At 39.4% G+C, this 26,417-nt stretch overlaps 1 protein-coding gene and 1 long non-coding RNA gene across 21 annotated transcripts in view; one reads left to right on the top strand and one right to left on the bottom strand.

Moving 5' to 3' along the window:
- The window catches only part of kcnt1b (potassium sodium-activated channel subfamily T member 1b), a 74,322-nt gene that overhangs the window by 13,028 nt on the left and 34,877 nt on the right, over window positions 1-26,417 (bottom strand). For 7 of the 20 annotated variants that reach the window (XM_085181325.1, XM_085181330.1, XM_085181329.1 and 4 more), the window contains 29 exons: window positions 26,178-26,257; window positions 24,865-24,970; window positions 23,105-23,161; window positions 22,940-22,988; window positions 22,686-22,745; window positions 20,660-20,734; window positions 20,381-20,464; window positions 17,893-17,987; window positions 16,911-17,091; window positions 16,230-16,394; window positions 15,060-15,196; window positions 14,152-14,215; window positions 13,891-13,999; window positions 13,666-13,774; window positions 11,664-11,813; window positions 11,326-11,558; window positions 10,971-10,991; window positions 10,095-10,308; window positions 8,886-8,991; window positions 8,556-8,728; window positions 7,761-7,832; window positions 4,653-4,787; window positions 3,846-3,957; window positions 3,509-3,604; window positions 2,276-2,377; window positions 1,836-1,919; window positions 1,607-1,735; window positions 1,127-1,147; window positions 631-928 (listed from right to left, as the gene is read on the bottom strand). In XM_085181325.1, coding sequence (XP_085037451.1) covers window positions 631-928; window positions 1,127-1,147; window positions 1,607-1,735; window positions 1,836-1,919; window positions 2,276-2,377; window positions 3,509-3,604; window positions 3,846-3,957; window positions 4,653-4,787; window positions 7,761-7,832; window positions 8,556-8,728; window positions 8,886-8,991; window positions 10,095-10,308; window positions 10,971-10,991; window positions 11,326-11,558; window positions 11,664-11,813; window positions 13,666-13,774; window positions 13,891-13,999; window positions 14,152-14,215; window positions 15,060-15,196; window positions 16,230-16,394; window positions 16,911-17,091; window positions 17,893-17,987; window positions 20,381-20,464; window positions 20,660-20,734; window positions 22,686-22,745; window positions 22,940-22,988; window positions 23,105-23,161; window positions 24,865-24,970; window positions 26,178-26,257 — 3,317 coding nt within the window. Of the gene's footprint in view, window positions 1-630; window positions 929-1,126; window positions 1,736-1,835; window positions 1,920-2,275; window positions 2,378-3,508; window positions 3,605-3,845; window positions 3,958-4,652; window positions 4,788-7,760; window positions 7,833-8,555; window positions 8,729-8,885; window positions 8,992-10,094; window positions 10,309-10,970; window positions 10,992-11,325; window positions 11,559-11,663; window positions 11,814-13,665; window positions 13,775-13,890; window positions 14,000-14,151; window positions 14,216-15,059; window positions 15,197-16,229; window positions 16,395-16,910; window positions 17,092-17,892; window positions 17,988-20,380; window positions 20,465-20,659; window positions 20,735-22,685; window positions 22,746-22,939; window positions 22,989-23,104; window positions 23,162-24,864; window positions 24,971-26,177; window positions 26,258-26,417 lie in introns of those variants that run through there. The other 13 variants (XM_085181338.1, XM_085181340.1, XM_085181342.1 and 10 more) reach the window with 7 other exon arrangements.
- LOC146506368 (uncharacterized) lies at window positions 23,128-24,780 on the top strand. The gene is made up of 2 exons (XR_014877367.1): window positions 23,128-23,837; window positions 24,546-24,780. It is a non-coding gene; the product is annotated as an uncharacterized LOC146506368 (long non-coding RNA).

Raw genomic sequence — 26,417 nt, 5'->3', positions numbered from 1 at the left:
TATCCACAGGGTTCAGGTCCCCCAGTTCTTAGCAACAAGGACTATGAGCAGCCACTTAATGATATCAAGAACCACCACACCTGAGCAGCTAGCAGCAACTGGGAGACGAGATGGACAGGGTTAGCTGGCTAGTAGCATCCTTTTAGAATAAGATGCTTACATACCGCACCCTTCAAAAAACTCTCTCAGAAATTGGGCTTTCAGTTTATATGACTTTGATCAGATCTTTATAGCTGGAGTCACACTACTATGCTGTGTGGACTTGAATGTCTGTGACTTCTGAACTAAAGGTTTCCTTCTTTGACTTTTCTTAGGCTTCACTCACTGAGATTTAACTCAACCAGTTACAGGATTTCTGCATCCAAAGCTTCTGTGACCTCAAAGTCATCTTTACAGAACTGAGACTCCAATCTGCAACAAACATTATAATTATTATTATTATTCATTTTCTGGGACATTATGACTAATATTTACAAATTAAATACAAAGAAATACAATCATTAATTAAAATAACTGATAACAGCAGCTGAACTGTATCTAGTCCTATACAATAAGCTATACTGAGTAATATCTTTCAACCTAAAGCATCAACATATCCTCATATATCATAACATCAGCTGTTCCACTCACCGTATCCCACAGTGGGGAGGCCCAGGTGCTTCATGCGATTCTTCACCAGCTCGGACAGCTCCTGTCGCTCGGAGCGCCGATACAGATTCAGTCTCTGCTGTGAGATGCGCTCCGCTCTGGTCGACGGTTTGACGTTCTTCCTGCTCAGCCGCCGAGCCCACTGCATGCTCTTCTTCCTTAGCAGCGGGTGCTCCGATTGGTCACTCGTGGTGGAGTTTCTGTAGCCCGTCTTCTCCTTCCAGGATCCTCCACGATCACGGTGCTCCTCACCATGCTCCACGTTGATGGACACCTGAGACTGGAATGGTAAGATGGTAATGTGAATGCTGGATTCTGTGAGGAAAGCGTGCACTATAAGAATAAGAAGCAAACAAACTTTTGATATTAAAAAAAAAAAAAATACCAGTAAGGTATTTTTTTTTTTTACTTTGCCTGCTTTAAGCAAAAAAGGAGTCAGCTGATGTAATAAACAGAATCAAGCCTGTTTGGATCTTACCTGTGCATTACTGTCCCTGCACTGGAATATAAGGACAGACAGACATCCAAACAAAAAGAGATGCAATGAAAGATGAGGCCATTCAGAGCAAACAAATGTTCGAAGCCTTAAACATCAGCATATGGAAGCTTACATATGCTGTATTTAATATTTTATTTATTCATAACTGTATTAATAGCAGTATGTGACAGTCAGTCAAAAATATAAATCTAAATTCATTGCTTGACACGAATTTCTGTCAGCTGGAATGTATCTGTATTAAGAAATGAATGGTAAATGTGCAGCCTCAAACAAAGGAAAGGCAATTTAGGGAATAGGAAATACAAGCTGAAGAATAAGCAAGAGTATCAAAGGACTCAAGCAAAAACTAAAGGAGGGAATGATTAATAGATGGTAGCTGAATTCAAACCACAGGCAAAAGCTGACACCAAATCCAAGACCAGGACTCAGATACTGAGTATCTGATCAAAGTGAACTTGCCTCAGAGGTTGAGAACATATGCGACTCGGTCCGGTAGATCCCGATGGGAATCTCAGCGCTGGAGGAGCAAAGTTTCTGGAAGAGTCTGCCGTAGGTCCTGATCCACAGGTCCTCCTCTGTGATCTTCATCTGAAGTGAGAGATTGACGATGAAGTTGCTGCACATCACAGATGAAATTACTAAAATGCACAAATCACTTGCTAAGATGCAACAGTAAATTTCCACATACAGCACATAGGTACCCAGAACCAGGCGTGGTGTCCAGACCGAGGAGAAGCCTGATGATGGCAATCATGTAGTCCTTGACAAATGACTGTGGTTTAAAAAAATACGTTTAAAAGCTTTTGCAAACACATTTTGCAATTTCTCTGAGGGCAAGTTTTCTTTATAACACCTGCAATAAATTATTTTATCCTGTGCATTATGCTCATTAATATTTAATGGCACAAATGTTCTTTTGTAGGATATTCCTTTGAGGCTTAAACACATTTACTTTAGACAATAAACTGCACCTTACTAAGAAACGCTGATGTAACAGCCGTTACCTTTTTAGACACAACTTTCAGACAGAGGAACTAGTGCAGCACAAATTCTAAGGATGAAATCGCTGACAGACAGGTCTATATTTAACTATTCCATAACGAACTAGTTCAAAGTCTGTTATCCCACCTGGTAAAGTAGTGTATCCAGCATGCTGATACTGAACACTCTGCCTGCAGCAAACGGCAGCCGGAACATGAAAGCCAGGTTGGAGCCCTTATCACGCTCTATCTGGAAGCAAAAAACAAAATACAAACAAAAAAAGGAGCCAAAAAAAGATTTAAGAAAGAATGGGGATACATACAAGCTTTATCTGTTAGAAATGATTTAAAAAACTGCATTAAACAAATGCATTCTTTCACAAGAGGCCTGAAGTGTGACAAAAATTATTAATGGGTTTATTTGATTTCCTGGAAAGTAAGCTAACTCTTTAAATGTCATATAAACTCACCCGACCATGTTGTTTAGTACAGCTGTTTAACTAACTGTTAACACAAAAATCTATTCGGCCGATTGAAGCAGCAACACTCAGTGATTTTAGGCATGTAGACATGGTCAAGAGACCTGCTAAAATTCAAACTGAGCAGCAGAATGGGGAAGAAAGGTGACTTTAAATGTGGTGTGGGTATTGCTACCAGATAGTTTGGTCTGAATATTTCAGAAACTGCTGATCTACTGGGATTTTCCTCCACAACCATCTCTAGGGTTTATACAGAATGATCTGAAAAAGAGAGAAGATCCAGCGCGCTGCAATTCTCAAGGTGAAAATACCAGAATTCAGAGGAGGATGGCCACGCTGCTTCAGGCTGATAGGAAGGCAACAGTAACTCAAATGACCAGTTGTTACAACCAAGGTATGCAGAAAAGCTTCTCTGAATGCACAACACAACAAAATGTGAAGATGATGGGCTACAGCAGCACCTTGTGCCCCTATCGACAGTTAAGAACAGATTTTTGGTGAAGCTAAACCAAAAAAAAAGCACTGCCTGGTCTGATTAGTCTGGTTTTCTGTTGCAATGGTGATGGTGTGCTCAGAAAATGGGTGTAAACAACATAAATGCATAGATACACCTGCTTTGTATTAACATATCAGACTGGTGTGGTGGTATAATGGTGTGAAGGATATTTTTTGGGACACTTTGGCACTTTAGTACCAGCTGAGCATCATTTAAAAGCCATAGCCTGCTGTATCGTTGCTGACCATGCCCATCCCGTTATGACCATAGCGTACCCATGTTCTGACGGTTGCTTCCAGAACATGGACACACCATGTCACAAAGCTCAAATTATCTCAAACAAGGCAAAGACTTCACTGTACTCAAATGACTTCCACAGCCACCAGATCTCAATCCAATACAGCACCTTTGGGATGTGGTAGAACAGGAAATTGTCATCATGGATGTGCAGCCAAATCTGCAGCAGCTGTGTGAATCTATGCCACGGAGAATTACAGCAGTTCTGAAAGCAAATTGGGTCCAACTTGAAACTAGCAAAGTGTACACAAAAATTGGCCAGATGAGTTTATACAGTGCAAAAAGGTAAAAAAAAAAAAAAAGAAAGAAGAAGAAGACTTCATAGGCTGCAAGTTATAATGCACAACCCAAAGTGCTTACACTTCTCTTTGGGATACTGAGACATTTTTCGATTGTCCAGAAAATAAAACGATCTAAGTCAAAGACACTGAACACGAAACACTCACCTTCTCCAGTTTGGAGAGAGCGAGTGAGTAGCAGTCCTTGGCTCTGAACTGCATGAACCTCATGTTGGATGGATGTGTGAGCTCAGTGATGATGCTGAGACTGGGGAACAACCTGAGTGTAGAGGAAATAAAGTGAGAGGGATGTCAGTGGAAAGATAAAATGCTTTGTGTTGAGAGAGACATGGTGTGGCAGTGATAAATGCTTTTAATTTTAGTTGCTAAATAAACGAGCAGTTTCACAGCTTTGGCGGCTGTAGTTTGTCTTTGCTTATATTTGCTCTTTGGCTTTGCAGTAAGAACAGACGAAGACATTAATTAAGTGAATCTAGTGCACACTCGGGCCAAAACCGGAATATTGACTCATACATAACAAGGGTGAGCTCGCACAAGGCGATCTATACCGTGGTCAAAAACATTAGACTCCCCAAAATTCACTGTGTGTTAAGTGTGATTGCCGTACTCTGGTTTTGTTATACGTGGGCATGGTATGTTAACAAGAGCTAACGAGAACTCCAACATGTTCTCAACGACAGCTGTCTCTGTGAAAAATGCTTTAGTACAGTAATCAACAAGCATGTGACACCTCTTCCCCAACCGAGGCACAAAATACATAAAATCATGAACCTTTTTCTCTGCAAAGTGAAAAAGACAAAGGCCAAGTGCACAAAGAGGAGAGAAGCTGAGATGATGAGACAAACTTAACGAACTTGTTCCTGGATCAATAAGATGAGTGGGGGAGTGAGAACAATTGAGACTGGTGGGAGGACACCTTTGAGTTTCTACTCAGTAAAGCACCCTCTACGTTACCTGAACATTGTCTGGACATTGACGATGGTCTTGGCATCTGCCATGTAGTCTTCCTCAGCACTCATAGTGCTCTCCTTGTCCACAACGACCAAGTTGTCAGCATAGATGATACCACACTGCAGCAGGTTGTCCAAGCTGTCCCATTCAGAAAGCAACAGTTATTATTAGGTTATGACATGTTAGAAAACGGTAAATATGAGAGTAATATAGTAAATACAACCCCAACTCCAAAAAAGTTGGAATCATATAAAATTTAAGAACTGAATTCAATGACTTGCAAATCTGATAAACCCACACTGTATTCACTAAAGAATATATAAAACATATAAAACAAATGTGTGAACTGAGACATTTTCCTATTTCATGAAAAATATTAGTCAAGTTTGAATTTGAAGAAAGCAACACCTTTCAAAAAAGTTTGAATGAGAGAAACAGCTGGAAGAACATTTTGCAACTAATTAGGTTAACTGGCAACAGATCGGTAACATGATTTGATATATATTAAAAAAAAAGAGCATTGTGGAATAGTAAAGGGTAGAGGTTCACTAATCTGCAAAAGACAGTGCTTATAAATTTAGGAAATATTTCATAATAATGTTTCTCAATATGTTCCTGTGAATATCTCATCATCTATAGTACATAATATCATCAAAACAGCAAAAATTAATAATGGATGTCTGTGGTCTTCGGACACTCAGGCGGCTGTCATGGAGATGCCTGCATGGCCTCAGGAACACTTTCAGAAATCTTTGTCTGTTAAAATAGTTCACCAGGTTAAACCTCTGTGATGCAAACATGGATGCTGCATCCTCTGAACTAAAGAGCAGAGGGACCATCCTGCCTGTTATCAGAGCTCCATTCAAAAATATGCACGTCTCTATGTAGTGTGGTGCACATTAGTGCACATGCAATTGTCAGCATGCATATCTTTAATGCTACTATCAATGCAGAATGTTACATACAGGTTTTACAGGCTACACAGAGTGACATAGAGTTTTACAGACTGAGCAGATGCTACATAGAGGTAAACACGGCCCTGTTCCAACATTTTTGAGATGTGTTGCTCCCATCAAATTCAAATTGAGCTGATTTTTTTATGGCACATTTCTCTCATTTTAATGTTGTCTCTTTTTTATTGTGAATAAAATATTTGTTTATGAGCTTTGCAAATCAATGCACAATTATTTACATTCCACACAGAGTCTCAACTTTTTGGGATTTGATGTGGAACGTGAGCCAACTCCTCAGTTAGGCAGAAATTGGATTTAAACAAATCCAAGTTTACCAAAATGTCCAAATCTGCATCGACCAAGGAGGTGAGGAGTTTACTAAGTGGATTTTTATGCATGAATAAATTATAACGGGCTGGACTGCAAAATCAAGTTTTAGATAGAGGTTAGTGGTTACTAAATATATTAATTTTTTGTCAGAATTGACGTGCACTACCAAGCACATTCAACATACCCAGGATATATTTCTGTTGTCTGGCTTCGCCTACATCTAACATCAAGAACTAGGCAAAGTAGTCGCATGAAAGGTTTTATCAACTCGATAGATTAAACTGGGGTTTAACCATCTAGTTATTCGTATGTTCACATGAGACGACCGGCACTAGCAGCATCTGACAGGCCTGACCGTCTGATGGATGAGTCTACTGGTAGCAAAGTGGCTGATATTACAAAGGAAGATAAAACTATAATTTTGGAGGTTAAACACACAATGCTGGCTGAAAGCAACACAGCTGCAGCAGACAAATTAGTGGTGTGAGCATCTAATGGGAAAACACTAGAGAGTAGTTTAGTAAGAAACGTGCTTCCACAAATATGCTTTTAGTGATGGTGAGTATATTAATAAAGTCTAGCCATAAACCCAGAAAGCAAAACCAACAAAAATGCTGACTGTAAGCAGCATTACATAGTCAGCACTTTAGGACATGGAGGAAGCTGAGATTCTTACTGTTATTTCATTAAATAATATGTAGATATGCATAGTATAGTTTGAGTTTTTATTCTTTTAGCTGCAGCACCATGGTGATTAATGAAAAGAAAGAAATCTAAAAACAGAAGTCGAATGTGGTTATAAACAATTTGATACAAGTTCAAGAAACAGGTCTCCTGTTTTTTATAAATTTACGTTTTTGGAATAATTATTGTAAAACTGTTTGCAGTCAACATTTAAAAATTTAAGTTGCTTCTAAGAATATTTTCCAGAGAGCTGATTGGTCAGTTGGCGGGACTTTCATGCCTGTTGCTCTTGTCTCGAGTACAACCTGCCCTGAAGCAGGTTACCATGGTGATGCACACCAGTAAGAGGTGAACTACCTTCATGAAACTGAAAACCAGGGTTACAAATCCAGCTTCGTAGTACACGCCTTTGGTTTACGGGACTGAATAAACGCAGCAGATCTTCAACTGCATGTTTTCCACTTGTTTTTTTTCCATGACTCAACTAAAATAATCATATTTGCAGAACTAAAAGTTAGGTTTCAATGTACAGTTGTCTCCATAAAGCTATTATTTTTGTTAATGTTTAAACTATAATTCTATGGTGATTCCCTCTTTACATTGTTCATTCATTTTTGTTTGCAAAGCAGCCATTTTTTCTTGACAGCTTAATTACACATTAGTGAAGTTTTTAAATCACTAGGTTCAAACTAACTACCACTTGCTTTCCCTGCTTCAGTCAAACACTGAGTGCTTGCTTTGTTCCAGCTCAAAAATCTGCAAGTAACAGCTGCAAGATGCACGTTTGAACGTCACTGACAAGCATCTTTGTCTTCTTCCTCAGGTAACACAGAAAAGATTAAAAGGATTAAAAAATTAATCATATAGTTTGCAATCAAACTGCTACATTTGAAGAAATGTCTCAAATGTGCCTATAAAACACAAAATCACATCAGCAGGAGTTGTTTTTATCATCCCAATGATCTTTCAGTGGAGCAAATGTGTTCAAGAGCCATTAAAGATTACAGTGCATTTAAGTTGTTGTGTAACTGTGATGTCCAAGATGTCCTGGAGCTGTACTTCTGCTGGCTGGATGAAAAATTATTTCATACATTAAGCTAGGTAATTAACAGAGTGTGTTTTCTTTTATAATATAAACACTTACTTATCAATTGTGCCGGCCATGAAGTAAACCATTGGAAAGCAGCAAATGGCCTCTAAGAAATGGTTGTCTGGCCTGCGGGAAACGGGAAACATGAATTGAGCATCCCACACTAATTATCTTTGTAAACCCCAGTGACAGATTATGAAACTGTACAAGTAATTTCCTGAAATTTGCCTGTTGATGAGGGCAGGAAAGATTTGTTTGAATTCATTATGGATTAAGAGAGAAATAAATTGTTCAATGCATTTGGAGGATTTATAAAAAAACTGCCTGACATTTAAATTCCCGAGGGGGCCACTTTGTTTTCCTGGCCCTGTGTTTTTGTTGTTCATCTGTTTCAGCAAACTGCAGAAATGAGGTCAAAGTTAATGAAGCCCGCAGTGGGCTAGAGCAGAAAAAATGGACCACTGCAACATGCATGCACAAAAATATATATGCCCTAACATACAAACACTGCAGACGTCTATGAATAATGCAAAAAAAAACATAATCTGCTACCTGTAACATCTGAAACTGATAAAATAATGATCCTATAGAGAAGTCCATGCACCGCAATAATGATAAACCAGTCTCATCAACACTGTGCAGTAACACTGACGTCCATGTAACAAAGAGAGGGCCTCCTTCATTGGTTATATCATCATCAATTATTCTTAAAAAGCACACAAAAAAAACAAGTTTTATAAGACTCTCAAATTCTTGTGATATTGAAAAGCTTTAGGCTTTCGCATCACTGTCAGGAAATCTAATAAACGCTGGTCTGGATGTGTTGGATGTTAGACTGAACAGTCTTACGGGTAGTCCAGTAGCAGCACTATGGGGTTGAGTTCTTTTCTGGGCCGATAATAAGCCCGCAGAGGGACGATGAAGTTGTAGAGGCCATTTCCGGCCGTCTCTGCAGACACTATAATCAGCTTATTCTTGAAGCCGTATGCCTTGGCATCCTCGAAGCTGTTATGTGTGCAGCCCTGGAGGGAGACAGACAATTCAACAGAAATTTAGTCAAGGTCTAGTATTCCTGTGCGCTTAGGAAACAAACCACAGCGCAGTTACTTACCACGACGATAAAACAGATGTTTAAAAAAAAGCGTTGATTTTGTACTGTGAGTTTTCATTGAGTCTTACCTTGTCGAGGCGAAGGCAGCAGAACGGAGCTTTCTGTGGTAGGAGGTGGCACAGGGTTGGAGAGCTGCCGATGTAGGGGGAGTTGGGGGGATAGCCCTTCACAAAGCTTGTGGAAAAGAAACAGAAAAAAAACACTTAAACACTCAAAGAACTCACCTTTAAAGCTTTAAAGAAGTATCAGGCAAATATCAGCGGTGACATATTTTAGGATATTATGCGACTGTTCATTTTTAACTTTATTTAAGGAGATTCTGAAGAGGCTTCTACTGTTACAAAATTTCTCTAAGCATCACCAACTCTCTCTTCCTTCTTTCATCACTACTTTATAATATAAACTAAGTGAATTATCACCAGTTTAATGTTTCTTCTTTTCAGTTTATTATTAGATTCTGCAGCTGCTTTACTATAATTACATTATAATGTTTGTAAGCCTGAAGGACTAATTCAATTACAAAGTTTATTTATTTTTAATCAAGTCTTGATTGTGTGTCCGTTTGGTTCTGTGCTCCTTGATTTGTAATGGGTCAGCTGCAATTACCTAATGAGTTTCACGATGCCCTCTAGTTTGCCAATAAAAGAAATTCCAGGTGATCATAGATGTAAACCTACTGATCACCACACGATGGCACTGTGGGACCTTGAATTTTCTTCTATGCGGCACTGACAACTCTTAAAAAAGAAAAACTACTGAAGCGTCAACGGGTGCAGTAATGGAGGCACACAGGTCAGAAGGACCATGTTAGGTCCACCTTTATGAAACTCACCATTGTCTGGGTCTAACAGCTGTTGGATTTTATGGGCTGAGGGATCAGTACATAATCTATCCTGAACTTATCTCACTTTTAAGAAACCGCATAGACGGAGAAAATAAAGCACATGGGCCTTGGCCTACATCTGACGTGCTAAAACCCTTTCAGGGTGACTGCCTGGCTAACTGATGAATGAGCGCTAAGAGCAGCAATCAATACAGAGACACCATACAAGAACCTCACTTGAAAAAATAGTGCTATCCTCACTGACATGATGTACACATTCATCACTAGTACTTCACATCTAATAGCATCACGACACACTGATTACATGCCTATTTCAAACTCATCCATCTTTGATCCTACAACAGCTGAGAGACAAAGAAGGGGAGGTGAGATCAATCAAGCACAGAGCAAAGGATACCACGGCACATTTCAGTTAAAAAAAAAAAAAACTTACTCTGAACCTACAGAACCTTCCTCATCTGATTGGTTGGTCTCATCCTCTGACTGGTCACTGAGGAGGTCGCAGGGCAGGATGGAGGAGGAGTCAGCGATTTCCAGAACGGGGGCGATGCTCGGTCGGCGGCTTCCAGCTCCGTTCTCTGTTGGGAGGGCGAGTTTGGCGGTTTCCTCAGGAGGATCGGGATGCTGCAGGTCAATGGCTACGGTGCCTGGAAATCATGTTGGGTTATATTATCACAACTGTAAAGCTATACAGAAATAGCTTTATGTATATATTGAGACTTTTCATTATCTTGGCCTCTAATATTCCTACTACTCTCTTGAGTCTCAGAAGTTTGACCTTGAGGAGAAAATGTATTGCTTTCTGAAGCACAAAGCTACCATCTACCATGAAAAGCATGCATATAGTAATGACTTAGCATATCTGTCAGTAAATATATCCCTATGATGTATGATATACATCATATCATAAATATGAAAAATGGATAGATCAGTTATATAAAGCACAATTGTTTCCAACTAGTTAGGATGCTGTGACGAAAAAAGGTGATTAAAACAGAACGCAAATATTGGCGTTAGCGTTATTCAAAGCTTGTGTTTATTAAAAAATGTACAAAGAGAACAAATTGCTCAATTAAAAAAGGCTAATATTTGCCAACTCTTTTTACTTAAAGCACCCTAACTTATTTGGAAACAGAGTTGTACAAGATATGTGGCAAAGATATATGCACAATATCAGATTTGATATATGTACTATACATATATCATTCTGCTGAAACATTTGTAGGCTAAGTGTGAGGTGTTATTGTGCAAATGATTCCAAATAAAATGTGTGAATAATAGAAAATTGATGCCTCATGCACAAACTTACCAAATGAAGTGGCCTGATCAACTTTCACAGGTTAAAAAAAAAAAGCACAACACAACAATGTCAGCCAACAAAGTAAAAAAAAAATATCATGCTTAACAGTCAGTGAAAGCATAAAGCATCAGCAAGGCAGCCACCACTAAGCATTCAGAAAGGCCCAGTGTGAGTGCAATTTAGAGTAAACCACCGACAAAGCATCCATTTTCTCTTCTTCTATGGAAACCCTTTCAGCCATCAGATAGTGAGCCTAGTAAGCGCACAAACAGAACCCTCCCATCTTCCCATTTTCTCTGCTTGCTTTATCAGCTGCGCTTTTATGTAAACATAATTTATTCCTGCCTGTGGCTTTCAGTCTTACCCATGCTGGCGATGATGCTGTGCACAGGTAGCCTTGAGGGGGCGTCGTAGAGCCCGGAGACAGGCAGGCCCTTGTGCTTCTCCTCTTGCTTGAAGATGAAAGCAGAGTTCTCTTCCTTGGTGATGTTGATGTAGTAGCAGGTATCAGTAGCAGCCATGATGTGGCGAGGTCCGGGGTTCAGGAGGATGCTTTTGTTGTCCTCTCTTTTAACTCCAATCAAACACACGCCATACCTGACGATTGAAATCAAAATGACACAAACATGGTTTTTGCTCTCAGAGATGTTACTCTAATGTGAAAGGATCTTACTCTACTGAGCTAGAAGAAAATGTACTAACTTCTTGTGGGCGTGGAAGGAAGCATAGGTGAAACTCTTTCCGTCGTACTCCCCAAAAAACTTGCTGTCACACAAGCGGATGTGGTAGACCTCGTTTCCAGAGCAGCGTCCATATGTCCTCTGCCACTGCTCCGGTGATAACTGCCCCTCCCTGAATTTGTATTAACAGAACAATTCATTCTGATGTTTCGTGTCCCATAGTCTTTTTGCTACATGCTACATTCTTACTATATTTTAGACTGTGATCTTAAACTCTGGCGCAGAACCAATTTGAATGTCAGAGAAAGAAGACATTTAAATCAAATCACACTTTATTTGTCTCTCGGTACTGATAAATCAAACCTTTCATGACCTTTTCTGACTCTGTTTTCCCCAGCCTCCTCAACTCTAGTCACAAACAATATCAGGACACAACAGGCTTTAAGGTCATTGACGTAAGACAAATTGTGCACATCATAATTATATTTGAAATCTGGCACAAATTAAGTCTTCTGTCATCTTGTCTAAGCCACAAACTTGGGCCAGTTTCCATAATGGAAATGAAAATGGATGTGTGTCTCCTGCGGACTGAACAGAATGTGAAAAAAAAACAGCCAGATTTATGGCCTGACAAGAAAAAAGTGTAATGTTCACTGACTCGACAGTGACAAGTCGGGGCAGTGGTGACAGTAGAGTAGTGAGATTGTACCGAGTGCAGTCTGTGTAACTGTAAAGACTGTGTGCAGAACACACAGTCATCCTCCTCTCAAATTAATCCCAAAGAGAGATTTAATCTCTCCACAAATATTCAACTCTTTAGTCAAAGCGAAGATTAGAAATTTTACTGAATAGAAACCTTTCAGAGAAGCTGAGTTGCTATGTAGGCAGAAACAAAGACATTTGTTGAGTAAATTCTTAAGGAGTAAAAATATGGTTCCAAAAACAATGTCCACAGGCTACAACAAACTATGTCTTCTAGAGCAATTACAGAACTCACAGACACTTAAAAAACTACACAAGGCTTCCATTACTTGTTTCCTTAAGTATAATACTACCCGTACATGCAGATTTAGGCTACGTCCACACGTACACGGGTATTTTTGAAAACGGAGATTTTCCGTTTCCGTTTTAAAAAGTAATCCCGTCCACACGTAAAGGCAGAAATGAAGGAAAACGCTGCTAGGAACATGCCAAAGGAACAGGTGGCGATATATTCCTAACCGTGTAGAAATGTTGGCCAATCAGAAGTCTAGAAGCCTTGGTGGGAAAAAGTAAGCAAAGCTGGGGCATAGAAGCAGAACCGAGTGGTATGTGTGGAGGGACAGTAACTGTGTGTGTATATGTAAACATTTAAACACTGCAGAGAGTAAAATTAACAGTAATAGTATTGTAGAAATTCATTTCACCGAAACAATAACGTAGCGCACAGTGTGACGTCAAAAAATGCGCACACCTTTGACGCTGCGTTTTCTGCGTTTTTTTTCTCGTCCACACGTAAATGCAAAAACGGAGTTTTCAAAAATATCCACCCTGGCCGGAGTTTTTAAAAATCTCCGTTTTCAGTGACCAAAAACGCCGTTTACGTGTGGATGAAAGGTGCAAACGCATAGAAAAATCTGCGTTTTCAAAAATACCCGGGTACGTGTGGACATAGCCTTAGTTTAACTGCCAAATAATTGTTACTTTATCTGGGTAATTTGTCTTACAGTAACACATACTTACTGGAAAAAATACCAAATATGGTTGGTTTAGTGTAGGAAAACGAAAAGAAGCAGGTGTTGAAATTAGACTTTATCCAAAGGAACCAAAAACGTCCTCCTGTTAGCAGGACTAGAAAATCTAGTCTAATACCAGGTAAGCTAAAATATTGCTTTTCCCCAAAATAATCAGGCAGCAGTGCTAACCACTGCATCATTGTGCTGCACTAATAAGTAAATTAAATGTATTTTTAAAAAATTGAAAGAAAAAAAAAAAAGAAAAGGGGAAAGAATAATAACTGCAAATAAATGTTGGTGGATACTCACTGTCCTCTGGAGGTATGAACCAACAGCGTAATTAAAGTGGACGTGGCTGGACACACACAGTTGAGTGCCAACATAGCGTACTTGAACTCCTCTTCACATACTACATGATCTGATTGAAAAGGAATAATTGCAAAAACCTTTTATATTAAGAAAAAGTCTGGCCTGTGTCTCAACAACATGCCAAATTACTGTTTTTCAGAAGCTATGAATTCTTTGCACACTCACCAGCAAACTTAACATGAAATTTATTTTCTGGTTTGAGAATCTGTACGTAGAGAGGGCAGTTTGGAGCAAAGTCTTTTGCAGCCCATGCCCTCAAAATAGTCTGGTGATCCTGTGAGGGAGCAAAATTGTGTTATTTCACTTGTCCAGTGGCTCATTTTCATCTCCAACTTCCCTGGCAAATATCAAAGGGAAGTAGGGTGTAAAGGGAAACTGCTTATTTGAAATAATCCTTATCATGACACGGTTTAGGATGAGACTCACAGCTGCAGTTCGGTCGACTTCGTTCCTGCTGCTCAGGATGAAGCAGGCCTCAGCATCGTCCATCCTGACAGATTGGAAGAGACACACAAAAGAGAGATAGAAAGGCAGGAAAGAGGTCATTCAATCAGGTGTGAAACACCTCATTTTAACAGATCAGTGCATTAAATTAAAGCCAGGCATAGATGAGCGTTAATATGCCATTACAAAGGCTCAAAAGGTTAAAAGCCCAATTCATCTCTGAAAACACTACCGTATCAGAATGCAGTGCTTCCACCTCACCCTTCCTAGCATCCTCTTCTGTCACACCAACCCTCTGCATCTTCTCGACAGAGGTTAGTCATTTGAAGGTAAGCTGGCTGTGTGGTCACATATCAGTGCGTATGAAATGACACAGCACCTGAACAGCTGCACATTAAAGAGGGCATCTTGGAAAAGAGGAGTGAACTTCTGGACAAACTTAAGACTTTTCAAAGAAAAAGATATAGGGCTGTAATTCAACATCTGCAGCCGAGCTACGAGATACGAATGCTGCGGTTGTGCAGTAATGGGTTCGATTGACGAAAACAAAACTGACAGGTCACAATCTCTCTCGCTGCTTCTGTGCAGAGTTTGCTCTTTGAAGTGAGGAGATGATCGATGTGGAGTAAAACTGCATTACACTGAAGTGAAAGCAGAGGCCAGCCAAGCTGATTTGTAAGTATCTCACCCTCTAACTGCACTTCAATGGCTTTGCATTGCCAGTTGAGAAGCAACACTTTAAATTACATTACAAGTCGTATCCAGAAAATAAAAAGAACAAAACTAATCAGATTCAGCTCTACTGAAATCTGAACCTTTCAGAAAGATAACACAAAGAGCTTTGTTTTTAGGTGTTGGTCTTAATATGTGCATGTTATGCGTTTACTCACTTGGCCCTCATCAGGTCCTGGTCTTTGAGAGCAGATCCTTGCAAGTAGATAACCCTCTGGGACCACAGGGGGATCTGGAGAATTCGACGAACTTGAATGTCTATCTCTGTCGGGCACAAAATCACCACATAATAGTCCTAGAGAAAGAGAGAAAAAAACAAGAAAATTAAAATCTACAAAAAACCCCAAAAAGAAACATGAAATACAAAAACTCTGGATAAATCTATGAAAAGTGAGTCAGTCAGTCCAAAGTGTATATATAATAAAGCCATGCAAAACATTTACTTTCATCCCACAAAGAGTTACAGCCCCTTGAAGTACACAGACATGAGCTGACCTTTGATTTTTTTCCCCCCAGCATTTTTAAACCCTCATAAATTCATTAGTACAGGAGAAAGTAACATACATTTTTCATGACTGATGAACACATTTTAGCTCTGACAACTGCAACTAAATCAACTTTACACCCATTCCAATGTCAAGATCCACAGGCAAAGTGCTCTTTTTTTCTTGATACCAAATGTTGAGGAAAAAAATGATATAAAACAAAAAAGCTGCAACTTTTTCACAGTAAAACATCCACTAAAGTGCAAAAATATTATAATATAAAAAGTTATAATATAAACCAGTACCTTAGTGGCATGGTAGCTTATCCAGCTCAATATTCATCAAAGTGCACAGCTTATTGTGTTACTGTGTTGTGCTGTATGTGTGAAGTACAGTGACAGTGAAGTTTTCTTGTCATTGGTCAGCTGTACTGGACCAATTAATAACAATTAGAATCCACTGAGAATGACAAATATGACCTTGAGCACAGTTTAGGTGACGACCTATTAGGATATAATTGCACAGAGGTTTCACTAAGTTCTACCAAATACTGCAGGAGGAGCAGTGATTCCTCTGACTTATGAAAACAATACATACAGTTCATCTGTCCTTCGACGGGCTGAGCGAAAAATCAGCTGATTCTTAGGCTGGCAAGTTGAAAGGTTTTGCCTTATTTTATATTGAATAGTCACTGTGTACTAATGACTTAGCTAATTACACAACTAGTCTCATGTCTCATGCTCATGATTAAAGCATGCAATAGAAATATAGAAGATAGTGGAAACAGTGGAAATAAGCAAAAATAGCAGCATATTAACATATCACTTGGTCTTTTCATTGTACCTGTAATCTGGGATGAGCGTAGAACTCGTTGAGGAAATCCATCAGCAGGTCTATCTTCAGCGAGCTGACACACAGCACCACGTGCTTCTCTGTCTGCGCCCGATGTCGACTATAGTTACCCCCCAACTTCTGGCTCTCCATCCACAGGTATGCTAGTTCTTCAAACTGACACAATGACGGCAAAGGTGGAGTGATGTCAAAAGCAGCAAGGATGAAATAAATAATAAAACAGACATAGATTTGCTGTCTGGACACAGATGGAGTGAAAACTACTAGTGGAGTAATTTGGCAGCAGCGGGAGTTCATCTCCAGAAACTTTTTGAGACATGTGAAAGGATGAACCTGTTCGCAGTCTTTAAATATAAATAACACAGTATATATGTGGGCTAATGATGCTGCAAATGTGAGCCAGGATTTTGACTGGCACTTGCAAACTTCTTCTGCAGCCAAAAAAAAGTCACAGAAGCGAAGGACCAAATTAGACTTTTACGAGCTGCAGGCCAGCATGAAAATGTCATTTAATATCTGATGATACCCACACAAAGGTCATCACTGAATGCAGAATATTAAAGAATTCCTTGTGATTAAACAGACCTAACACAAGGCTTACAACAAACCGCAACCCTTCACTGCACTTTGCAGTGAAAATCGCTGGTTTTTAATTTAGCACAGAGTCGGTACCTGTAGCGGCAGCACCACCAGGGCAACACAGATGAGAATGACCACCAGCAGCTGGGAGGGCCAGATTTGTGGCGTGACGTCCCCGTAGCCCACGGTGGAGAAAGTAACGATGCAGAAATAGAACGAGTCAAATAAGGTCAAGTTCTTCCCAGCTCTCTCTAGATGCTGGATCCCACAAGCCCTGCATAAAAACGAGGAATCGTACAATGACACCAGACAAATGTCCTACGGGTAAAGATAATTAAAATATAACATATGAAAGGGGATATATTCTACTAAGGCAATCTCTTTCACTATGGTAATATAGTCATGTCTAGACTGGATATTACAATTCAATTTGACCAAGAACAAAGGCCCAAAGGTCAGCCCAACGTGGGCTTCTCCTCAGTATGGCATTTAAAGTGACACCATGATTGTTCTGTCAGTTTCCCCTGACTGCTCATTAGGTGTTTTTTTTTCTTTTTTTGGATAAGTTGGACAAAGTCTGGGGCTGGGGGAAAGTGAATCAGAGCTATGATGTCAGAAATAACACAACTTTGATTAAATTCACTGTTTTAAAACAAGAAAATCAATTAACAATAAAGAAAACAAAGTTATCAATACAATAACAGCGTTTGTAGGTCTGTTTACTCTGACGCTGATCATCAGTGCATTTTTATAAGTATTTCTTTTTCCAGCAACAGTAGCAAATATGTATCTCTTTCATGGATACTCCCTCTTAAAGAACATTAACCTTTGCCAGTAACCAACCGTAGCTCACAAGGCCTGCTTTCAACAGATCTCTGAATAGCTACACGTTTTGCTTTTTCCAGTTTTCGTTTCTACAACATATATTGCTTCTACCGGATAATAAGCCATGCAGACCACCAACTGTGAGACGATGTTTTTGGGGTCACGTGGTACAAGGTTCAGAGAACAGATTTTGCCCCAGCGGTCAGAGATGCACTTCAGTGACTAACAGCGAGAACAGAGGCTGACTCACCCGGTGAAAACCAGACACAGTAAGGTGCAGATGAGGATGAACACCTGGTTAAACATGGCAGAGTGGGTCCTTTGGATGGCACGATGGAAATCATTCTGGACACAAGAAAAGACGTTTTTAAATGAGCAGATCTACTCTCCTGTGCAAAAAACGTTTAATGCATTAGTCATACCGCTGACTGAGAAATACGACACATTTTCCACTTGTGATAGCAAAAACAAACAATTTCTCAAGGACAACTGGACCAAAATATATTTGCAAAACAAAGTATTAAAAGGGCATTTGCATCACACGTACAAATTCCTTCCAAACCAAATTAAAATCATTTCATTTAATTAATCAAAGTTCAGCTCTCTTACGTAACTGTAGTCCATTATTTTACTAACACACAAACTACACCAAAACGAGTGCCCTTTCCTCTTTGGAAGAATTTTTTTATACTCCTATATTAGCATACTGTCCATCTTCCAACGTGGCAGCTCACGACTCATTTTCACTTGCACCTTGTTAGCATGTTCTGCCTGCCACCACCCCCCTGGCCACAGATTCAACCATCTGCCACCTACCGTTCTTGGCATGTAGCTCCTACTCTGTCTCATCTGAATCACAGCGAGAGCACACACTGCACCAGGTGGATCCAGTGGAATTGCTTTGAATTTCATGTACCTGTTAAACCCTTCTGGGCAACACTAATACTACAACACCAGATTTCTGTGAACTCTGTGTTTTATTAAGCTTCGCCGTGCCCACACTTGTACTTTTTGCTTTGGCTCGACTTGCTCTTGATATTGGGTAGTACTCTAAACATGTACTGCTTTACTTGCAACTTTAAACAATATACACTCATTATCCAGTTTGTTAGGTACACCTTGCTTGTACTGGGTTGAAACCTCTGTGCCTTCAGAACTACCTTTATTCTTTACGAAATAGATTCCACAATGTGTTTGAAATATTCCTCAGAGATTTTTGTCCATCATGACACGATGGCAACTCACAGTTGCTGCAGATTTGTTGGCTCCACATCCATGACGGCAATCTCTGGGAACTATGGAGGCCATTTGAGTACAATGAGCTTATTGTGATGTTCAAGAAACCAGTTGGAGATTATTTGAGCTTTGTGACATGGTGTGGTATCCTGCTGGAAACAGCCATAGGAAGATGGGTATATGGTAGTCATAAAGAAATCACGTGATGAGCAATAAGTGATAAGGGGCCCAAAGTGTGCAAAAAAGTATTTCCCACACCATTACACCAGCAGCGGCAGCCTGAACCACTAATGTTGACACTCGGACTTGGTAATGTTTCTTCCAGTCTTCTTTTACTCAGTTTTGTAGCTTCAGCAGCCTCAGTTCCCTCGGTGTGGCACCTGGTGTGGTTTTTGGCTGCAGTAGCTTGTCTGCTTCAAAGTTAGTTTTGCTCAAAGATGCTCTTCTGCATCCGTTGGTTGTAGCAAGTGGCTGATTGAGTTACTGCTGCCTTACTAACTGCTCAAGCAGTCTGATAATTCTCCTATGACTTCTGGTATCAACAGGGCATTTACACCCTGAGCACTAATGGTCACTGGATATTTTCACTTTTTTGGACTATTTTCTGTAAACTGTAGAGGCGGTTGTGTGGGAAAATCCTAGCAGATCAGCAGTTTCTGAAATACTTCAGCCTCTCTGACACCAAAAGCTCCACATTCAAAAATCACTAACATTACCCTTTTTACCCTTTCTGATGCTTGGTTTGACCTTCAGCAGGTCATCTCGACCACGTCTATATGCTTAGGTGCATTCAGTTACCTACCCTGTGTGATTGGCTGATTAGAAATTTGAACAGGTATTTCTAATAAAGTGGACCAATGAGTGTAGGGCCAAAATAACTGCTGTGCATGCCGTTCACTAGCCTCAAGAACATGCAGTCAATTCCAAAAGAAAGAAAAAGTGCTTGCTTCTTCCTTATGCTAGCTTCTAGTGAGAAAACACAGTATGTCTGAAAGCCTACTGCAGCGTGAATATGAAAATCTGCTGTTTGATTAAAAAAACATGTCTTTTGTTTTCTCCTAAATACGTCAGCTGAACATGAATAACATGGCTTGTGTTAGCTTTGTAGCCAGCTAATTAGACAGCAGGCTAATTTAAGTAACCATTGTTACTGCTAATAACGTTACACAGATAAATGTAGCTTCAAAAAGATATGTTGTTTTGTGCACATATCAGTGTCGACAAAAAGAGAGTGCCAGCTAACCAGAAAGAAATAAATTAGCCTAGCCAATTAAATTCTGTTTTGTTACATTGTATCAACCCACTGAGCACTTAATGTGTAACATAATGAGTAACATAATGTTACTCATGAGCTCTAATATGGCTGCTAGAGGGCAGCTAATTTAACCTCAAAGCCCATAGTAATAAAGAAAAGATACAGTTTTGTTTATTCTCTCTAGTACAATCAAGCTTTAGTGTGTAAGATGCAACACACACTTTATTTACAATGGCAAAAAACTTACTATCATATTCTCCAGAGCACCTTTGGCTAGCCAGCAGTTAAGAAACACAGGGACGAATATGTCTCTTAATCGATGCCAGAAAATCTTAAAGAAGAAAAGAAAGAGACAGGGTGAAAATATACAGTATATTAGTAAAGCGATATTTAGTTAACATACCTCATATATAACATGACGTTACAATCCCCAATACAAATAATAAAGAAATTTAGATGCATAGGTAGTTTCTCATTAAATTCAAAATTGTACATATCTGATATTTGAAGATCTTTTGTTACTCACTGTGATTATAAATGGCACTGTGTTGATCATTTCCAGTATGAAGGAAATCTGGAAGATCTGCTCCCAAATGTTTCCCTAGAAAGGAAATTAATGGGAAACAATTAAATGAATCTGCTGCAGGGGTCTGCCTTCGGTAGATGGAGGACATCAACATAAAACAACACCATGTAGGAAAAACAAGAACAACTTTCTGTGCTAACGTCTAAAATCTTTGTTGAGAGGAGATGGTTCTTTGAAATTAACAATTTTAGTGTCAGTATCTGAATATAACACCTGACTTTGTGCTTAAAGCATTCAAATGTGCTTGCTTGTAGTTTTTGCCTGTTGTGCTTAGCTACTGTGCTTAAATGTAAGATACAAAGTTTAAAGTGAAGATAAAAAGGTTCTAATATATATATATATATATATATATATATATATATATATATATATATATACACCACTTAAATCTCTTTTCATAATGAAGGGTTTACATAATCGACTGTATGATGCAGCCTCTGCTCATTTACACGTGTGTTACATAATGTCTCTGTGCACTATAATTACATTTGGTATTATATAGCAGTGAATGAGAACATAAGTAAAAATATATCTGCATATATTTTCACTGGCAAGGTATAATGTTCAAGAAGCAGAACACTATAAATTTACGCTTGTGTGAAATGATACACTGAGGAGGTGACACTGGAAACTAGACATGTAAAAAGCAGCAATTTAAGATAAAAGTATCTGAAAACCATAATATTTTCAAAGGCTTCACCATCTGAGGACAAAATTTAACATTGGCATGTGTGACTCATAAAGTAAAAGCAGTAGGAACCCTGTTCAATGGAACTGAAGGAAATTAGAAGATAAAGACTGCGTGTAATAAACCCGATTGCAAACATCTGAGGATCTCAACAGGAGTTGAAAGCAATGGTGCAACTTAGATTCAGAGTCAGGGAAAGCTGTGGGAGATGTTCAAATCCAAACTGATAGTGTGTTCATTCCTAAAATCTTAATTTCTAAATACATTAACAGGTGAAAAAATAAAGAAAAAATATGGACAGTATGTGATGCTGCTCAATTCAATAAATATCTGAGAAGAGCTATTACAGCTAACTGAATGGTCTGTTATGAAGATATGTTTGTGTTGATTGTAAAATGTTTCAAATATTCTGTCTGCCATCAGATATTCTGTATTTCTATATACCGTGCATTTCACTAACACATATTTTTGATATTTTACTTGCAATGTGCACAATCCTCCTTTTGCATGCACAAGGACTGAGAAAAGAAGTGCATATTCAGATGTGTCACAGATTCGAGGAAACCTGAACCTAAACTCTTGACAGCTACAGCGAAGGGAACTGATTGTGTTCTGTGGCATTCGGCTGGTTCAGGGAGAGAAGATTAGCTGAAAAACCAGTACAATAAGTGATCATTGTTATTCTACGATAAAAAAAATGTTTTCCTGATGGGAGTGATCACTTTAAATGACCATATCATCACCACTCATAAGGTACCAGCGCTCACTTAATGGTTTGATCAATATGAAAATGAGCACTCAGCTGAGCCCCTGTGGGAGGTTTTAGGTGGATGTGCTTGATCGCAACCTCCAACATCATCAAAACACCACACAAGGGAATAACTTTGAGAAAAATGATATTTAAACCTTCTGGTAGAGTTCCAGCAACTTTAGAATCAATGCTAAGGTTTGCAAGGCTAGCAAATCAGACCTAAATACATTTGTGATGCATCTTTCTGTCACGTGTTTGTAGACAAAACACAAACGGCACTTTAAGCTCTGCAGAGCCTTTATCTCAACTTCTTTCTGAGACAGTGTGCTAGATATTTGAGTTTATAATTTGCAGCAAAGACTGCTGGTTCTGTGATGGGGATGTCTTTGGGGAATGTAAATGAGGCTGGAAAGTGAAAGCTGTTGGTTCGCAAGGCAGGAAACAAAGTGTTGGACTTAGATCAAGAAGCTGCATAAGGACAATAAGAATTAAAAAGATAAAATTTGTAGCGTGAGTCAGTCTCTTACCTTGTAGCTGAGATATGTGATAAGCATAGTCTCCAAAAAACTGATTAAGGCCACTGTCACCTGGAGCAAAAGGGAGAGAGATAAATGAACCCCGCAAATGCAGACTCTTCTCGGCCTTCAGCGGGGAACGTCCATACTCTGCAGTATTTTTATCTAATAAATAGCTTGTGGTGTTTTTGGGCTGAATTATGCATTGAGACCGAGTTCATGGAATAAAATTTGATTTATGCACACAGAAACGGTATTATGCTCACCTGTATTGCCCACACAGACTCTCGTCTGTTCACCCAGAAAATGCGTTCCCTGTCACAAACAATTTGAAACTTTTACTCACACTTCACTGCATCTGCATTTATCATCAACCTTACTATTGTGCACCACTAATTTTACTACAAAGTGCCATGTTAACATGAACATACCATTTGATTTGTGGTGGCTCTGATGTATCATTCCAACCATTGCTTCGATTCATTGCACTGTATCACGGACAGGAGTAAGGAAAAGATAAAAACAGAGTAACAGTTTGAACGTCTGAATGGGTGGAAACACGTCTACTGGGAGTCAAACATCCACATAACTGCATAGGATGAGCAACTTTTTCACATTGTTCATATAAACACGCACACAACATGAGTAAAATTATATAATCACTACAAAATAAATAACTGTTGTGAAAGTAAAAAACTGAATATTTCACATATACTTACAGTGTCGAGAAAAAGCATTCACCCTTTCCCTGATTTCTTTGTTTTTTTCCCTGAAATTAGGAAGTGGCAAATACTTCATGGTACTGTATCCTTTATGCTTTATGCTCTCCTGACAACTTTCAGTGAAACCCTCGAGATGAAGAATCTTATTGGCCAGTCTGTTATAGTCCAGTACAGGCAGCACTAACCTAACATGTTTATCTGTGAGTCCCCAGAGGCAACTGCACACAGATGGGCCCTACCAGCCACTGAAAAAAGGATCCTCTATGAGGAAACAGTGCTAAGCGCTAAGCCATCACGCTGCAGTCACTTACATTTACTGTTTTCTACACCTGGAAAACAAAAAAAATATTTTGGAAATTGTTTGGAATTGCTAGATTAAAATGCTGTAAATACACTTTTCCTAATGTGCAGACCTGTTAATAACAGACTGTCACGATCCTGGGTCTTATGACCCAGCGTTTTGAGTTTTAGTTCATTTTGATGTTTATAGTGCATGTTTAAGCTCATTAGTTTTCTATGTTCATTTGCTTATTATATTCCCCTTGTGTTTTCAACCCTTGCGTTAAGTCTCCCTTATCCTTCATGTGTTTCATGTCTGTTTCTTATGTTGTCAAGTCCATGTAGTCATGTCAGTGTTTCATTGTTTCCTATTTTATTTTGAAAGAGGTCCTATGCTTCGGTGGTCTGTTTTGCTCTTTCCCTGTGGGCATCGTTATGTTCATGTTGTGTCTACTTTGCCTTTCTGTCCCATGTTTCAGCTCCGTATGTTCTGTCTCAGTTGCTGTTAAGTTTACATGTTTTGAGTTCAGTCAGTGTGTCTCCTGTTTTACTTTGAAGGTCCATGTCTCATGTGAGTGTTTCTAGTTTTGCTTCCCTTGTCTCGTCCAGCCTGATTACTCCCAGCTGTGCTCTCCTTCTGTGTCTCATTCCCTCGTTATCCCTCTGTGTATTTAAGCCCTGTGTTTCTCTTTGTCAGTGTCGTAGTCTCCCTCATGGCTGTGTTTCCTTGCGTTTTAGTTTACCCATGTCCCAGTTTAGTTTTCCATGCCATCCTGCAATAAAGCAGCTTTTTGAGTTTAATTTTGTTGTCGTGAGTTTTGCGTTTGGGTCCTTCTCCTGCCTGGACACAGCCGAAACATGACAGTAACAGCTGATGTTGGGCTCAGTGAAGCCAGATAACAGAGGGAGTGATGGACTAATAAATTGACATTACACATACATGGCTTTGTTTTTATCTCACTCACTTTATCTCAGCTTTAATGTTCTTTGTGCGGTAGAGTTTGAGTATCTGGAAGGACTGCTTTAACATTTACTTACCCTGTGAGGACATGACTATCACCCTTTTCCTTTTTCTTCTTTTCTAGCTTTTATTTATCCTCCATTTTTGTTTTTTAATAAAAAAAAAATTACTATGTACAAGTGGAATAGGAACAGTGATTGAATAGGGAGAGGTAGAGTCTCACTCTCACCATGGGCTCCCATTTTTCTCCTTCAGATCTTCCAAGCTGACTCTTAATATGTAGAGGGCACAGGTGAGAATCTTCAGTGAGAAGTTGAACAAGCGGATCCTCAGGCCTGTGGAGCAACAACAACAAAAAAAAGCTGGAGCGTAAATTGAGTGACTTAAAGATGAGCTTGCTTACATCTTTTCACATTATTCACAGGCTCAGACTTAAAGCTCTGTGTTGACTTTTTCCCACTCTTTTTTGTGTACACTTTGTCTGCAGTCTGAAGTTCAAACAGAGACTGCTGTTAACAACAAATCCAGCAAATTCTCTTCATCATAGTGAACTGCTACTGCTCGAATTGTGGTCGTTTGGGTGCATAAAATGCTTTTATCCCTGAACCATAACTAATACATTTCCATGCCTCTACAGCAGCCTGGCAGACCAGATTTCCCATGACGCACATCCTTCAAATCCTTCAAGAAGAACACAAAAATAACACTAGCCTTTTTGTATGCTAACAATGTGCAGAAGGATTACAAAGCAGTGATAATAATATTTATGAAATCACAAGTTTTTTGTGGACATAAGTGTACTGATAAACTCACATACAACCTGCTACATACAACACTAAATAATACACATAAAAACTAAAGCCTGGCAGAAGATGACAGAAGCTTTTTTAAATGTAGCAGTGTCAGCTAGCCAGTCAGTCATCCAGCCAGCGAGTTAGCTAATCCCTAGTGACACGACCCCTTGCGATGAAGCCTGCATCAGTTTTAAAAAGGTTTGAAACAGGGCAGACAAACAAACAACAAATAGAGCAGAAGACCCCCGCAGCACCATGTGACATTTTCATTAAAACCTGCTGTTTTATGTCAAAGACTATGGCGGCCTAGTGACAACAATAAGCTGAGAGAAAGAAAGCAGAGCCAGCGCCACGGACCCGGTAACGACATGTCCAACTACATATGGGAGAGTTTCCATAGTGTACATTTTTACAACTACATGCAAATGAACAGCTTCCAGACACAGTGCACCAAACTGCTGAGTCATGCCAGTGTCTTTTTTAGAGACAATGTGGCATGTCCTAATGAGAAAAACACTGCAGCTCTGCCTCATCTCTCCACAAATGAGCCATACTCTTCTGTCCACGCTGGGTCACAGCTTGAACACTTAAAACCCCAACAGTGAGGCAGCTAATGTAATAATGAAAGCCCCAACTGAGACACAAAGTGGAAATGCACTTATTGTTCATTTGGCTCAGAAAGTATCTAGCAGTAGCAAGCCGCTTACCATTTTCACTCTAAAAGATAGGATAGTTTATGGTTACTTACTTGACCTTTGGTTTTTGATGAAGAAAAGCTTTAGCCTCTCCTTGAAGGTGTTTTCGTTCACATAGAACTCTACCTGAACCCTGTGGGGATAATGCAGAAAGGTCAAGCATAGAAGAAAACAGTAACAATATGGTGACATTTCCCAGAAGTCTTCATGTTTCGTACGTTTCATTTTATTGTGATTTTTCACTTCTTGTCAACAGAATTGAGTTTTTTTCCAGTAAACTCCAGCCAGCAGAT

This window comes from Neolamprologus multifasciatus, chromosome 12 (genome assembly GCF_963576455.1).
Source record: "Neolamprologus multifasciatus chromosome 12, fNeoMul1.2, whole genome shotgun sequence".
Taxonomy (NCBI): Eukaryota; Metazoa; Chordata; class Actinopteri; order Cichliformes; family Cichlidae; genus Neolamprologus; species Neolamprologus multifasciatus.
Note: the sequence above shows the minus strand (reverse complement) of the source record. Positions and strands in the feature narration are given on the sequence as shown.